At 40.0% G+C, this 16,326-nt stretch overlaps 1 protein-coding gene across 4 annotated transcripts in view; it reads right to left on the reverse strand.

The window, feature by feature from the left end:
- The window catches only part of FGD4 (FYVE, RhoGEF and PH domain containing 4), a 273,188-nt gene that overhangs the window by 123,033 nt on the left and 133,829 nt on the right, over window positions 1–16,326 (reverse strand). The window contains exon 1 of one of the 4 annotated variants that reach the window (XM_017887050.1): window positions 2,435–2,599. The exons of the other annotated variants lie outside the window; for them this stretch is intronic. Within the exon in view, the coding sequence (XP_017742539.1) occupies window positions 2,435–2,525 (91 nt within the window). The 5' untranslated portion in view covers window positions 2,526–2,599. Of the gene's footprint in view, window positions 1–2,434; window positions 2,600–16,326 lie in introns of those variants that run through there. 4 annotated transcript variants of the gene reach the window in all.

Consider the following 16,326-nt stretch of genomic DNA (forward strand, 5'->3'; position numbering starts at 1 on the left):
AAAAAAAAAAAAAAAAAAAGAAAGGAAGAAACAAAGAAATAACTGCTTTATAATGGCATGGAAAAGATAAGACCACAGTGACACAGTCTTTTATTTTTTTGTTTAAATTAAAAAAAAAAAATGTGTGTGTACTTATTCTCTAAGAGGGTGAAAGACCCATTTTCCCCAGGCCAAATTTTATTATAATAACCACCATGTAGAATGACCAAATTCTATGATTAACACTATTTTTCTTCTCATAAGTGTTTTCCTTCTGCCTGCTAAAACATATAACCAACTAACTGCGTCAATTCGCCAGGGAATAAAAATGGAAGGACCTGTTCTAGCCAGAGCTTAGCAGGTGCTGTGGTGGGAGATAAATCAGAGGACACACACAAACCAGGGTGAAGACATTTATAAATGTACTTCAGCCAATAAAAATTAGCTCATTATTTTATAAAGAAAAAAGGCGCCTACAGTAAAGGTTATCAGAAGGTGGCTCAGGAAGTGGGCAGGGATGGTCTACAAAACATCTAAGAAAATGCCTTTTTATTTTTGAAATAAATGAACTCAACTTTTCCTTAGATTATTCCAGGAACCTCCTATCTACTCTTGACCTCCTCAAGTCTATTCTAGTATCTAAGAAGAACTGATTAAATTTAAATCTTAATCCTAGTTTGCGGTTTAGGTTACACGTACATTTGGATGTTTATTAAATGAATACCAAGTTATCATCCTTCCAAAGAACTGCATAATATTTCCTATGGAGTCATTCATCATACTCCATCATATTTCATTTCTTTCACATGAAAGGAGTTTGCCTGAAAGCATAAGCTTTAGAAAAAGAAGTTTTTTCAGGTCATTTAAAAAAGAGAAAACTGTTATAAATAACATGTGCACTAAATATGCATATTTACAATTTTTCTTAGATGATTTAACAAAATTATCCAGTAGTGTAGGCAGGAAATGCTGTATTACTATCTTCTCAGTTTAAAACCTAAAAAGGAACTTAAAAAGCCCGTACTGTTGTAGTGGCCACTCTCTAAAGGGTACCGTCCATTAAAGCAGAAAACAAGAGCCAACAATTTCTCTATGTTTATCAACATTGACCTCTCAAGCTTCATCTTCCTGTTCTAGAAGTATTTTCCTCCCTAATTAAGAACTGCCTTCCAGGAGGGAATACTGTCTCTCCAATCATCTCTAACTGAAGATGAAATGAGAAGGGACAGAAGCTATTTCAGGAAAAAGAGAACCTAAAACTTCACTGCTTGGGGTGAGAAAACACTTCCCTTTTGCAGCATTTTTTAAAATTTATTTCATATTTAGAGTATGATGGTAAATTTTGGAGAGATCACAAGACCTCCAAACTTGATGCAAGAGTGGTAGAATGCCTGCAAAAGAATTCAGGCTTCTGCCTGAGTGATGGAGGGAGCAGGGGCAGGCATGGACTGGGCTGCTTAACCCTCCCACAGCTACTAGAACCTGGGAACAGAGCCAGCTGTGCTGCTGCAGGAGGGGCGCCTCAGCTCTCCCGAGGCAGTGCTGTCACCAACCCCAACCTTGGGCTTCCACACTCAGCGTATGCCCCTGACACTTAAGGAAGGAAAGAGCCACACCACCATCAGAAAGAATACTGATAACTGTGAGGGCTGCCGGTTCTAAGTTTTAGTTTATCTTGTTCAGCAATGTAGACATTTTTCAGCAAGGCTTATATCCAGTCAAAAACGAACGGGAAAATAGATAAACAAAATGAACCCATTTCAGCTATTAAAAATATTTTTAGCAGACATTTCCTGTCACATGATTACATTTCTATCACACAGTAGAATTACATTTCTATTTCAAAGACTCAATTTCTCATTAATATACTCTCTACACCATTCAAAGAGACCACAGTGGCTTACTACTACTACCACTAACAATTTTTAAAAAACAAACTCGTGCCTATCTCTACAATGTTGTCTTTTATGGAAAACAAACAGTACTTACTCCCCGAACTTCACCAAAACAAGACTGGGATGGTGGGAATTTTGTTTGTTTTAACAGAACAATGCTCCATGCAGTAGCACTAGAAAAACGATTAGTGGTAAATATTTCTTAACATTTGTTCACACCAGAAATGGAAGGAAAAAGAGAAAACTGTTCCTTTCTTTCTCTGTATTTCTCCCCTCAGTGACTGAATTTCCAAACTTTACTTATGTTAATAAAAATAAGCCAGAGAAACATAACTATCAAACACATTTGTATCTGGTTAGCCCAGAAGAAGCCTCCAGGAGAGTCAAAAACCCATCAATAGCATATATTTTAATCTTGAAGTTGAAAACCAATGTGAGCTCTATTAACTTTAAAATAAAACCAAACTCTGCCACTTTTACATCCCTCAGCATGCCGTGTTACAAAGTGACCCACGCTGGGGAAGAAAAAAATATATCTACTAGAAAATGAAACCACTTACCTTGATCAGTGGACATGATTTCACATATACTGATAATTAATCCACTCTGGTTTAATAAAAAGATATTTGGCTTTACTCTTTTAAGGTTCATGTGATAAAATCTCACTCCTGGCTGTAAAGCCTCGGGGAGGCTGAAGATCACACAGGATCTGCCAGGAGCTCAGACCAATGCACTATGACTTCAGTGCATTCTTCGAACTTAACTGCCCAAGGACGACCTCATGCAAAACATGCCACACCTCCCCAGAGGATGAACTGCTGCAGTGCACTGCATGAGACGGAGTATATGAGCACAGAGAGCCTTCTATTTACCAAAGTAAAGTAAACAACTGAGGCACATGGAACCTTTAAAAGCATTCAAAGTACAGCTGGGAATAGGGTGATTTCTAAATGGACTAATGCCTTAACTATTAGTAATGCTCTAAAAAGCTAACGGAAAAACAGTTTGTTTCTATTTAACAGGGCTACTTCCCTGGACCAAGATGTTGGTTACAGATTCCTGATTCACAAGCTTAAGATGTTAAAATCTCATTCTGAATGACCTCAAATACCATTTTCCCATTTATGTTTTCCTTTCCAGCACAGCTCATTGATTTCAGTGACTAAATAATACAGAATTAATAACTACTACATACATATTTCCTAAGGAAAACAAGTTGTGTATGTTACTTCAAAACATAGTTTAACTGGTAAAATATTTATTACTCATTTTTATCTGTCTTTATAATTTTACATACTTCAATCAGTACATTAACAATTTCCCATAGCCTTGAAAAATCAGAAAATGTCAGATTAAAGCCAGGCATGGTGGCTCATGCCTGTAATTCCAGCACTTCAGCAGGCTGAGGTGGGTGGATCACCTGAGGTCAGGAGTTCGAGACCAGCCTGGCCAACATGGTAAAATCCATCTCTACCAAAAATACAACAATTAGCCGGGCGTGGTGGGGGGTACCTGTAATCCAAGCTACTTGGGAGGCTGAGGCAGAAGAATCGCTTGAACCCAGGAGGTGGAGGTTGCAGTGAGCTGACATTGCGCCACTGCACTCCAGCCTGGGCAACAGAGTGAGACTCCATCTCAAAAACAAACAAACAAACAAAAGAAAATGTCAGATTAAAATATTTATAAAATCATAATGAGTTAACAGGCTACAGACATTCTCCCTCACTGGGGAAAATAACCTCTCCAACCCCCTCCTCTCTGGTGGTTCCCTCGCTCTAGTGTGCACTTGAATCACCTAGTGGGTTATCAAGACGTACATCACTGACTGCCCTATCAAAGTCAGATTCAGTGTACGGTGGGGCCACATAATTTGCATTTCTAACAAGCTCCCAGGTGACAGTGACACTGCTGACCTGGGCCTTCACTACAGGAATCACACTTTGAGAGCCACTGGGGCAGTGAATTGCTGGGTTGGGGAGGATTAAAGGACTTGTAAATTGCACGCCTGCTAGGAGCTGATGGATGTCAGGCAGGAGCCAATACAATGCTGAGGATGAGGTGTGAGGGGTTTGTTCTCCCACTTCAACACAAGCTCCCCATCAGGACACAGGGGTTGTCAATCGTTTTAATGAAAATGGTACTTTTTTAGTAATAGAAATGTGTATATAAGGCATGAATAAATAAGCTTTACAATTAATCTAATACAGAATAGGGTAATAGTACATGGAGAAAATAAGTCAAAGAGAAGAAACCTGAATTGTTTTTAATTCCTTTGCAAACTCCACCCATATGTGTTTAAATTTCACTGTGGCAGAGAAACTGTTTAGGTTTGATTCCAAGACCACTTAGCCTTGGCAAATTTCAGTAATGTAAAAACCAGACTATTTCCCTGTCACAAAAATGCCCCAGCGTCTGTCTGTACTTCCTGAGCTTTGATAACAATGTTTAAATTATAATCTCAGGTTTGGTATTAAAACAAACACTTAAAAAAAAAAAAAAGCTAACATGTGCTTTGTGCCCATTGCTATGTTAAGCATTTTCCATGTAGAATTTCATAAAGTCCTCATTGCAGGGTAATAATTTATCACCATCTTAGAGAAGAATACCACTCTGTAAGGTAGTGATAATTTGTCACCATTTTGCAAAAGAGAAAACTAAGTTCAGGAGGTTAAAAATCTTGACCACTCATGCTAGTACAATGATAACCATTAAGATATTAAATTCATTGTTGTACAACAAATTAAGATATAATGGTACAGCAGTCACCCTTTACCTGTGATCAACTTCAGGCTGGAAATATTACATACAATATTTTGAGAGAGATACCACATTCACATAATCTTTATTACAGTATATTGTTATAATTGTTCTATTTTATTGCTATTGCTGTTAATCTCTTACTGTGACTAATTTATAAATTAAACTTTATTACAGGTATGGATGTAAAGGAGAAAACAGTACATATATTATTCAGTACTATATGCAGTTTCAGGCATCCACTAGGGTCTCAGAATACATCCCCTGTGGAAAACGGGACACTACTGTATTCACTTTTGAATCTTTATAGATGAAGGCCAGAAATCAAAACATGGCTTGCAGGAGAAAGTGGTAACTAAAATAAAACATAACAATTATGACTGACTCTCAATTGCCCACAAGTGGACAATCTGCAATAATCTGCACCATCTACCACAAACTTAACACTAAATTCTAGGCTACCCAATAGGAGCAATAGCAGTTTCTCACCAGGTGGGAATGCACTTACCCTATGAGCTAGCAATCCTAACTCTTAGGTACTTAACCTAAGTAAAGCGAGTATTTACATTGACAAAAATGTTTACAGAGCCTTTATTCATAATCACCCAAAACTAGAAATGCCCACTTGTTCTTCAAGTAGTGAATGGGAAACAAACTGTGGTACATCCACACAATGGCATACCACAAAGCAATAACAAGGGATGAACGCAAGATACCTGCATATGCATTAGAAAGAAGCCAACATAAAGGGCGACACATATATGATAAAATGAGACATTCTGGAAAAGACAAACCTATAGGAATAGTAAACAGATCCAAGGTTGCCAGGGCTGGTGGTAAGGGAACTGACTTTTCATAAAAGGGCATGACAGAATTTTGGAACTGAAGGAACTGTTCTGTATCTTCATTGTGGTGGTGGTGGTTACATGACTGTATGCATTTGTCAAAATTCAGAATTGTACCCTAAAGAGGTTGAATTTTAATGTATGCAAATTATCTTTTAATTTAAAAAAAATTTAGAAGCAAATAAAAACAATTCATTCATTAAAAAAGAGGCTAGTTGGGCCGGGAGCGGTGGCTCACGCCTGTAATCCCAGCACTTTGGGAGGCCAAGGTGGGTGGATCATGAGGTCAAGAGATCGAGACCATCTGACCAACATGGTGAAACCCTTTCTCTACTAAAAATACAAAAATTAGCTGGGCATGGTGGTGTGCGCCTGTAGTCCCAGCTACTCAGGAGACTGAGGCAGGAGAATCGCTTGAACCCGGAAAGGGGAGGTGCAGTGAGCTGCGATCGCAGCATTGCACTCTACCCGGCGACAGAGCAAGGCTCCGTTTCAAAAATAAAAAGGCTAGGAAACTAATTGTCATAGATAGTGTAAACTCAACACTAAATGATTTTTGGTATATCCACTACACTTCTCATTGTCAACAGTAGAGATAATCACAAATTCATTTTCTGTGATTTACAAAAAACTTGGCAAATTTATTAAAAGTGATCTAATTAATTCCCCATACATTGTCCGTTTGTAAAAGCTGAAGTTTATGATATCATGCTCTGAAGACTTAGTGGCTATCATCCAATCCTTTCACTTCTCCCTCCTTGTAGAGATGTTATTTTTGTACACATTCCACTGAATAAGAAACTTAACCAAGTTCTGCCAAACATTCACGTGATATTTCTTTTTTTGAGAAGGACTCTCTGTCACCCAGGTTAGAGTGCAGTGGTGTGACCTCAGCTCACTGCAACCTCTGCCTCCTGGGTTCAAGCAATTCTCATGCCTCAGCTTCTCTAGTAGCTGGGATTATAGACATGTGCCACTGGGCCTGGCTAATTTTCGTTTTAGTAGAGACAGGGTTTCACCATGTTGGCCAGTCTGGTCTCGAACTCCTCACCTCAAGTGATCCGCCTGCCTCAGACTCTCAAAGTGCTGTGATTACAGGCAAGAGCCACCGTGCCCAGCACACATGATATTTCATAACAATGTTTTTTCATTATATTAAAATTTTAAATAAAAGCCTACCTATATTATATTCAATAGTTAACCATTTTCTGTGGAAATGATCTGAAATCAAGAATTTTATATGGAACCTGCACTTCCTGAATTAAAATCTATAAATCTACAATGTTTAAAAATAAAAGGAAGACTAAGTTGTTTGCCTTAGCATTTTTATTTAAACCTAACTGGCACATTAGCTGTCATATAATTGAAGACTTCCCAATTAACCTAACATACCATTGGCAATGTCAGCTTTATTTATTTTTTTTTAATTTTTTTATTTTTAGACAGAGTCTCACCCTGTCAACTAGGCTGGAGTGAAGTGGCTTAATTTTGGCTCACTGCAACCTCCGCCTCCCAGGTTCAAGTGATTCTCCTGCCTCAGCCTCCTGAGCAGCTGGGATTACAGGCAAGCGCCACCACGCCTGGCTAATTTTTGTATTTTTAGTAGAGATGGGGTTTCACCATGTTGGTCAGACTGGTCTTGGAATCCTGAACTCATGATCCAACCGCCTCAGCCTCCCAAAGTGCTGGGATTACAGGCGTGAGCCACCGCGCCCGGCCGGCAATGTCAGCTTTAATAAATTATGTACAAATAAGCACATACTAGCAAAAAAGTAACAGGAAAGTTATTCCTAGTAAATGTTAGTATTTAACTAACAGATAATATAGAAAATGGAGTAGGAAAACATAATGGAAGTAGGCCGGGCGTGGTGACTCACGCCTGTAATCCCAGCACATTGGCAGGCCGAGGCGGGTGGATCACGAGGTTAAGAGATGGAGACCATCCTGGCCAACATGGTGAAACCCCATATCTACTAAAAATACAAAAATTAACTGGGCGTGGTGGTGCACACCTGTAGTTCCAGCTACTTGGGAGGCTAAGGCAGGAGAATTGCTTGAATCCAGGAGATGGATATTGCAGTGAGCCGAGACTGTGTCACTGCACTCCAGCCTGGCAACAGAGTGACACTCCGTATCAAAAAGAAAAGGAAGAAAAAAAAAAAGATGCATAATTTCCATTTTGCATGTCTCTGAGGCTTAATAAAATGAGGCATAGAAATTCTTGAATGTATGCCAAGTAAATCCTATTGCCTGAATATTTTTGTACCAAGCCATTTTGGTACAAATCTTCAAAGCAAATCTATTATCCTTGAACATCTTTTTTTTAATTAAAAATAATTAATAAAAAAAGTTTTCTATCACCTCTTTAGTTATATGTTCACTTATAGTCACACACACACAGAGTACAGCTGGCCTCCACATTCAAGGTTTCTGCATTTGCAGGTGCAAGCAACTGTGGATCAAAAATATTCAAATACGATTTCAAATAAAAACAATACAACAATAAAAAAATAAAAATTTAAAAAATATAACTATTTGCATAGTGTTTACGTTGCACCGTATTAAATATTATGAGACGATTTAAAGTATAAGGGAAGGGCCGGTGCAGTGGCACACACTCGTAATCTCAGCATTTTGGGAGGCCGAGGCAGGCAGATTGCCTGAGGTCAGGAGTTTGAGACCAGCCTGGTCAACATGGTGAAACTTCGTCTCTACTAAAAATACAAAAAGTAAGCCAGGCATGGTGGTGCGCACCTGTAATCCCAGGTACTCAGGAGGCTTGAGTCAGGAGAATTGCTTGAAACTGGGAGGCAGAGGTTACAGTGAGCTGAGATTACGCCACTGCACTCCAGCCTGGGTGACAGAGCGAGACTCTGTCTCAAAAAAAAAAAAAAAAAAAGTATAAGCAAGGATGTGCGTAGGTTATATGCAAACACTATGCCATTTTATATAAGAGACTTGTGCAAGCACAGATTTCGATATGAGGGTTGTGGTCCTGGAACCAATCCCCCAACCCACACACGCTCAGTGACAACTTAGTACTGTTAAGAAGAAATCTTACCAGCCCAGCTCAGTGGCTCACGCCTGTAATCCCAGCACTCTGGGAGGCTGAAGCGGAAGGATCGGTTGAGTCCAGGAGTTTGAGACCAGGCTGGACAATATGGTGAAACCCTGTCTCTACTAAAAAAGAAAAACAAAAATCAGCCAGGTGTGCTTAAATCCCAGCTACTTGGGAGGCTGAGGCAGAGGTTGCAGTAACCTGAGATCACACCACTGAACTCCAGCCTGGGTGACAGAGCAAGATTGCCACCAAAAAAAAAAGGAAAAGAAAAAGGAAATTTTATCTGTGATGTCATCCTCCCTTGATCCTCTTCCACCAAAAAATACATAATACTAGAGAATAAAAACATTATACTAATATAAATTAGGAAATTGATCCCTAAACCCCAATTTACAATCTCTCTGATCTTATCTATAAGGATTTCAGTTGGTAATATTTCCTCTTTCAGCATTTTCCCTCACCGTGGTCGACTTACTACATTAAAATACTAAGATAGGCTGGGTGCAGTGGCTTACACCTGTTAATCCCAGCACTTTGGGAGGACGAGGCGGGTGTATCATGAGGTCAGGAGATCGAGACCATCCTGGTCAACTCGGTGAAACCCCACCTCTACTAAAAATACAACAATTAGCTGGGCGTGGTGGCACAACTGTAGTCCTAGCTACTCAGGAGGCTGAAGCAGGGGAATCACTTGAATCTAGGAGGCGAAGTCTGCAGTGAGCTGAGATCGTGCCACTGCATTCTAGCCTGGTGACAGGGTGAGATTCCGTCTCAAAAAAGAAAGAAGGGGAAAAAAAAAACAAAACTAAGATAACCATGACACAGATGATGACTTCCAACAAGATACCATGTTAAGGATTAGGATTTTATTGTTATACTTGAGATGTCTGGGGCTGGGTGCAGTAGCTCATGCCTGTAATTCCAGCACTTTGGGAGGCCGAGGCAGGCGGATCACTTGAGGTCAGGAGCTCGAGACCAGTCTCACCAACACGGTGAAACGCTGCCTCTACTAAAAATACAAAAATTAGCTGGGCATGGTGACAGATGCCTGTAGTCCCAGCTACTCGGGAGGCTGAGGCAGGAGAATTGCTTGAACCAAGGAGGCGGAGGTTGCAGTGAGCCGAGATTGCACCACTGCACTTCAGCCTGGGCGACAGAGTGAGACTCTATCTCAAAAAAAAAAAAGAGAGAAAGATGCCTGGCCAGGCTCTGGGAAGAAACCGATTCTGGATGTGTGTGGTGCCCCTGGTCAAGTGGGGGCAGGACTGCAAAGGGAGCTCACCATCCTCGCTCACTGCTCCTGTCAGCATTCCATAGGCTAGGCTTCCTGTCAGACACCCTTCAACGTATATGTATCGATCAGCCTGACATTAAACACTGCATAATATTCCATGGTTTAGTTCTATTGTAATTCATTTAATTTAATTAACAAACATAATTTTATTACTTTTTTAAAAGAGCACCCTAGTAAATTTCTCTATATTTGCACAAATTTTTTTTGGATAGATTACTCGATGTGGACTTGACAGCTCAATGGTGTATGAATTTTAAATTTTGGTACCTTACTGAAAACTTTACCTTGCAAGGGATGATATCAATATATATCCTCTCTGCCCTTTACCATTAATCTACACTAGATTATTAATTTTAAAAATCTTTACTCTTAGTTGACAGAGTATGGATAAGTAAATTTATAGTATATTTATGTGATGTAATACTGTATCTGAGTTAAATGAACTACAGCTACACATCAACATAGGCCATTCTCACAAACAATGTGGGATGAATAAAGTACACAGAATAAAGCACAATTCCAGTTGTATATAGTATGCAGTTTTAAAATATTCCAAAATGTTGTTATAGACACATAACCATATGTGGTGTGATGTTATGATTTTTGTCCACAGTTCTGGTTCATAACTCTCACGGCCTTGTTATGAGGCTGGGGTACTTTACACCTCAGAAAATAATCTCTCTTTGCCCTCCTTGCACCTGCACAAGGCAGGACTCTAATCTGATTGTTGGGTCACAAAACCCTCATTCTGGAGAGGGAGAAAAGCAAAGGTACACTAGACAACAATTTCAGGATGGCAGATACCTCTGGTGGGGAGGCACAGTAGAAAAAGGAAGAACACAGGGGCTTCAAAGGTATTGGTAACATCCTAATTCTTAAAGTCTGTTTTGCTCTTGTTCTTTAAACAATCTTTAGAGATATATACATACACACACAACTTATTATGCATAAAATATTTCATACTAAACAACAGCACTTCATTGTTTAAATTTTGTATTTTCCTAATCAACAATTTCTATGTTTATAAATATTTATTAGCCATTTTTCTAAAAAAACTTCTGTAATCTCTGCGCTCTTTTTTGTTTATTTGTTTGTTTTTTTAAACAGAGTCTCACTCTGTCACCCAGGTGGATCACAGTGGTATGATCACAGCTCACTGCAGCCTTGACCTCCCATGCTCAAGCAATCCTCCCACCTCAGCCTCTTAAGTAGCTGAGACTACAGGCACGTGTCACCATGCCCAGCTAATTTTTCACGTTTCTGTACAGACAGAGTCTCCCTATGTTGTCCAGGATAGTCTCAAACTCCTAAGCTTAAGCAGTCCTCCCCTCTTGGCCTCCCAAAGTGCTGGGATTGCAGGCATGAGCCACCGTGCCCAGCCACATATTTGTTTGTTTAACTGAATTATAGCTGTCTTTGAAGGAGTTCATATCACAAATATTTTCTCCAAATCTGTTGTCTCTTATCAAATTTTGCTTTTATACTAATTCCAGGTAATTTATCTTTTTTTTTTTTTTTAAGACAGTTTCCCTCTGTCGCCCATGCTGGAGTGCAGTGGTGCAATCTCAGTTCACTGCACCCTCTGCCTCGTGGATTCAAGCAATTCTCCTGCCTCAGCCTCCCAAGTAGCTGGGACTGCAGGCGCCTGCCACCACGCCCAGCTAATTTTTTGTATTTTTAGCAGAGATGGGGTTTCATCGTGTTGGCCAGGATGGTCTCGATCTCCTGACCTCGTGATCCGCCTGCCTCAGCCTCCCAAAGTGCTGGGATTACAGGCATGAACCACCACGTCCGGCCAATTTATCTTACTTCTAAGAACAAACATGGTGTTTAATTATAACCATTATTATTTTTACTATTAATTTCTTTGGATTCCAGTAGATCAATGCCAGGTGGCTATTCATACCGGAAGAACTATGTATTTTCTTTTTTTTTGAGATGGAGTCTCGCTCTGTCGCCCAGGCTGGAGTGCAGTGGCGAGATCTCAGCTCATTGCAAGCTCCACCTCCCGGGTTCACGCCATTCTCCAGCCTCAGCCTCCCAAGTAGCCGGGACTACAGGTGCCCGCCACAACACCCGGCTAATTTTGTTTTTGTATTTTTAGTAGAGACAGGGTTTCACCGTGTTAGCCAGGATGGTCTCGATCTCCTGACCTCGTGATCTGCCCACCTTGGCCTCCCAAAGTGCTGGGATTACAGGCATGAGCCACCGCACCCGGCCCAGAGCTATGTATTTTCTGAATGTGAATCATTCACTTAAATGCAACCAGATACAAGTTTATTTCTCTTCTCTGCCTCATCCCTCCTTATCAGTCCCTCAGCTTCATCCACCTGCAAACAGTAAATGCTTTGTGTAGCATTTAGAGTCCTTTAACCACATCTCTTTCATCCATACCTACCATGACACAGTCCTCTGTCCACCAGTTCTAGTTCTAAGGTTATCATGTATTGCTAGCTTAAAACTACTACATTAATTGAATGAGTACAGAGTTTCAGTTGGGAAGGAGGAAAAAGTTCTAAAGATGGATGGTGGTGGTGGCTGGACTACAACATAAATGTATTTAATGCCACAGAACCACACACTTAAAAATATTCAAAATAGTAAATGTCATACATATTTTATCACACTTTCAAAAATTGCAAACATTCTCTGCCATAAATTTATGCTCCCCAACCTCAGCAGCCTCTCCTTGCATCCCAACTTGTATGCTCATGCTTAGTCAACTCTATGATAGACACTCCACTGCTTGCACTATTCCTCTGTGTTCTCTTTTTTCACTCTCTGCTCTGAGGAAGTGAGCCAGGAGGGGGTTTACAGTTACTCCACTATGCAGAAGTTTCCCTTTTCAGTTCATGCTCTCCTTCCTAAATGTCTAGATAACTACCTCCTTCACTGAAGAAGGGAAGCTTGAACTTTACATTGAAGGATAAGTAGGATTTCATTAGGCATTATAAGGAGGGAAAGGATATTATTTCAGGCTTTGTAGAAAGGAAATTGGCGGCAGACTTGCAGACTTCACTGTGGTTTACAGAAGTGTTCATCAGTGCCTGCCAAAAGCCTCAGTGGCTGCATACTGCACTTAGAACGCAATCTTAATTTCACAGAAAGCCTGAAGGCTCTACCCCTCATCTCTTGCCACTTTGCTTTCAAAATATGGCTCCTAAACCATGCTCCCTCTATCAATCACCCAAGGTTTTGAGAAGGAAGTCAAGAAAAATGTTTTCATAAATTTCCACAGGAACCTATTATTTTTTCCAACTTTGAAATAACCATGCAGCTTCCAGAAAAGGCTCCTCTGAGACTTAAAGAAAATAAAATGTTGGTTCTGCCCCTGCCAGGTCAGACAAAGGATAAAGTACAGCCAGTTACTTGCTACTAACTTGGGAGAAAAAAAGGAAAGCTTTTTTTTTTCTTTTTTTTTTTTTTTTTTTTGAGATGGAGTCTCACTCTATCACCCAGGCTGGAGTGCAGTGGCGCGATCTTGGCTCACTGCAGGCTCCACCTCCCAGGTTCACGCCATTCTCCTGCCTCAGCCTCCCGAGTAGCTGGGACTACAGGCACCCACCACCATGCCTGGTTAATTTTCTTGTATTTTTAGTAGAGACAGGGTTTCACCGTGTTAGCCAGGATGGTCTCCATCTCCTGACCTCATGATCCACCCGCCTCGGCCTCCCCAAGTGCTAGGATTACAGGCGTGAGCCACGCGCCTGGCCCATTTCTCTATTTTTTGATGAGCTGCCTGATCCAAATTTCTTCTAATTATTGTCCTCCTTCCCCCAAGACCCTAATGCACAGCTTTCTGGGTAACAGCAGTGATTTGGGCCTTTTGTGTTGGACCAAATATTCTTAAAGGCCAAATTCAGAATGTAGAAAGAAAAGATACCCTAAATATAACGAGGATCTTCCTGTCTTTTGCAAATCATCCCCTCTACGTATCCACCCCCACCCACCACAGATAATGATAATCTTACACATGCAGTTTCTTTTTTAATATAATCTCAGAACTTTCTTTTTTAATACAATCTCAGAAGTATATTACAGTAATAAAATTCCAAGGAAAAAAGAGAATATTAGTAGATCCAAATTTAGTCAGCTTTTAAATATCTTCATAAGTTACTGAATTTGTGGTAGGAAATAAGGTCAAAGATAAAAAAGGAACTAATTTTTAAAAAAATAGCTCATTTCCATCATATGCACTTTTAAATGGGTACTAAATAAATTACACATTTATTTATTTGGAATTTTCTAATTATTATTCTGGCAATCTATATATTGTCAACTTTAGTAATCATGTTGAAACAGTTCTTCAGTACTATGCTAAGGATTATAAAATATCTACATAGGCTTTAAGACACAACAGTTCATTAGTAGTGGAACTTAAGATAAATAATCTTGTAAACAGTTCACTGTTCAGGGAGTATGGCTTATCTTCATCTTCTGCACGGGATAGCAGAGGCAAATGTTATTTGCCACAAATGGGTAAGGATTCGAGTTTAAAACAGTAGAAATTAGAGTAACCTATGGCAAAATAGAAAACAATATTTTTTAAAGTAAATGCTAAAACTCAAAAACATTTAAAATCCCTTCTAAAGATGTTTTATTTGTTTATTTACAAAGAATTACTGAGCCCCTAATTGGGACTCAATATACTATATGGGACACATTGTTAGGGACTTGGGAATTTTTTATAAAGTCCTGCCCATCACTTCAGTCACACCAGCTTTTTCACTTCCTGTGACCTTAAGGTCTCTACATATGAATAAGTATAATTATTCCCTGTGGGTTTCCTTTGAATACTTCCACACAAATGTAATTAAATATTCAGGCAATGTCCTTTTTTTTTTTTTTTGAGACAGAGTCTCACTCTGTCCCAGGCTGGAGTGCAGTGGCACGATCTTGGCTCACTGCAACCTCCGATTCCCTGGTTCAAGGGATTCTCCTGCCTCAGCCTCACGAGTAGCTGGAATTACAGGCATGCCAGCTAATTTCTGTATTTTAAGTAGAGACAGGGTTTTGCCATGTTGGCCAGGATGGTCTCAATCTCTTGATCTCGTGATCCGCTCGCCTCGGACTCCCAAAGTACTGGGATTACAGGCATGAGCCACCGCGCCTGGCCTGCAATGTCCTTTTTTAGCATGTCTTCCCTACCATGTCCAAAGCTTCTACAGGACAGGGACCGTGTCTGTCCTGTTCATTATTATGGGTCCCATGCACATTGTTTCAAACACTTTACACAATCTCATTAAATAGTTCCATCTCGAGGAACCAAAGGGAGAGCAGACAAGCAAAATAGTAATCGACGAGTTTGGCTGAGGCTCTGTGACTGCTGGAGCTCCAGAGCAGAGGGTAAGAGAAGGCTTTCTAGAATACTTTATCTCTAAACTTTTTGAGGGCACATCCCTATCAGAATAAAACCTGGGCATGGACCCCCTAGTATGTATATCCACACACAGTGTAGGTGTGAGTTAAATACAAGCATTCCTGCATTAAGATACACACTTTAAAACACAAAAATAGGCTGGGCGTGGTGGCTCACGCCTGTAATCCCAGCACTTTGGGAAGCCGAGGCAGGCGGATCATGAGGTCAGGATATCCAGACAATCCTGGCTAACACAGTGAAACCCCATCTCTACTAAAAATACAAAAAATTAGCCGGTGTGGTGGCGGGCGCCTGTAGTCCCAGCTACTTGGGAGGCTGAGGCAGGAGAATGGCATGCAACTGGGAGGCAGAGTTTGCAGTGAGCCAAGATCACACCACTGCACTCCAGCCTGGGTGACAGAGCGAGACTCCATCTCAAAAAAAAAAAAAAAAACCCCACAATAGAACTTAAAATAGGGCAAGGTAAAGGTAAAAATATTATTGTTAAGAGAACAATGTGACTGAATCTGCTTGTTTTTTAAAAATCTTTTAAGGTAAATGCTAAAACTCGAAAACATTTAAAATCTCTTTAAAGCTGTTGTATTCGTTTATTTAAAAAGAAATTTTAGTTTTAAGCAGAGGCATGGTCTTGCTGTGTTGCCTAGGCTGGTCTCGAACTCCTGGCCTCAAGTGATCCTCCTGCCTCAGCCTCCCAAATTGCTGGGAGTTACAGGTGTGAGCCAGTGTACCTGGCCAAAGACTTTAAAAGATAGTTAAAAAGATCTGTATGTAAGTTTGAGTATACTTGCAGAAAAAAGCTTTTTTAAAATAAGATTTTAAAATAAAAGATACATCCATTGTAGTGATAAAATTACACAATAATGGAACATTTCCAATCATTTCAGAAATACTCTGTCTATAGTGTACTTTTCTGCTGCTCCTGATTGCAGTTACTTTCTAACTCATTCAAATGTTACCTGTACCTCAAAGGGACAGACTGTGTTTTCCAAATATATCTGCTAAGTAAGAACCTGCTAAAATATTTACTGACAGACACTTGTCTTCACATGAAAGTTAGCAAATGGGCACATGGCGGGGGTAGGGGGCAGGGTTTTTTTTTTTTTTTTTTTTTTTTT

The sequence above is a fragment of the Rhinopithecus bieti genome, unplaced genomic scaffold, assembly GCF_001698545.2.
Source record: "Rhinopithecus bieti isolate Rb0 unplaced genomic scaffold, ASM169854v2 scaffold_72, whole genome shotgun sequence".
In the NCBI taxonomy this organism is placed as follows: Eukaryota; Metazoa; Chordata; class Mammalia; order Primates; family Cercopithecidae; genus Rhinopithecus; species Rhinopithecus bieti.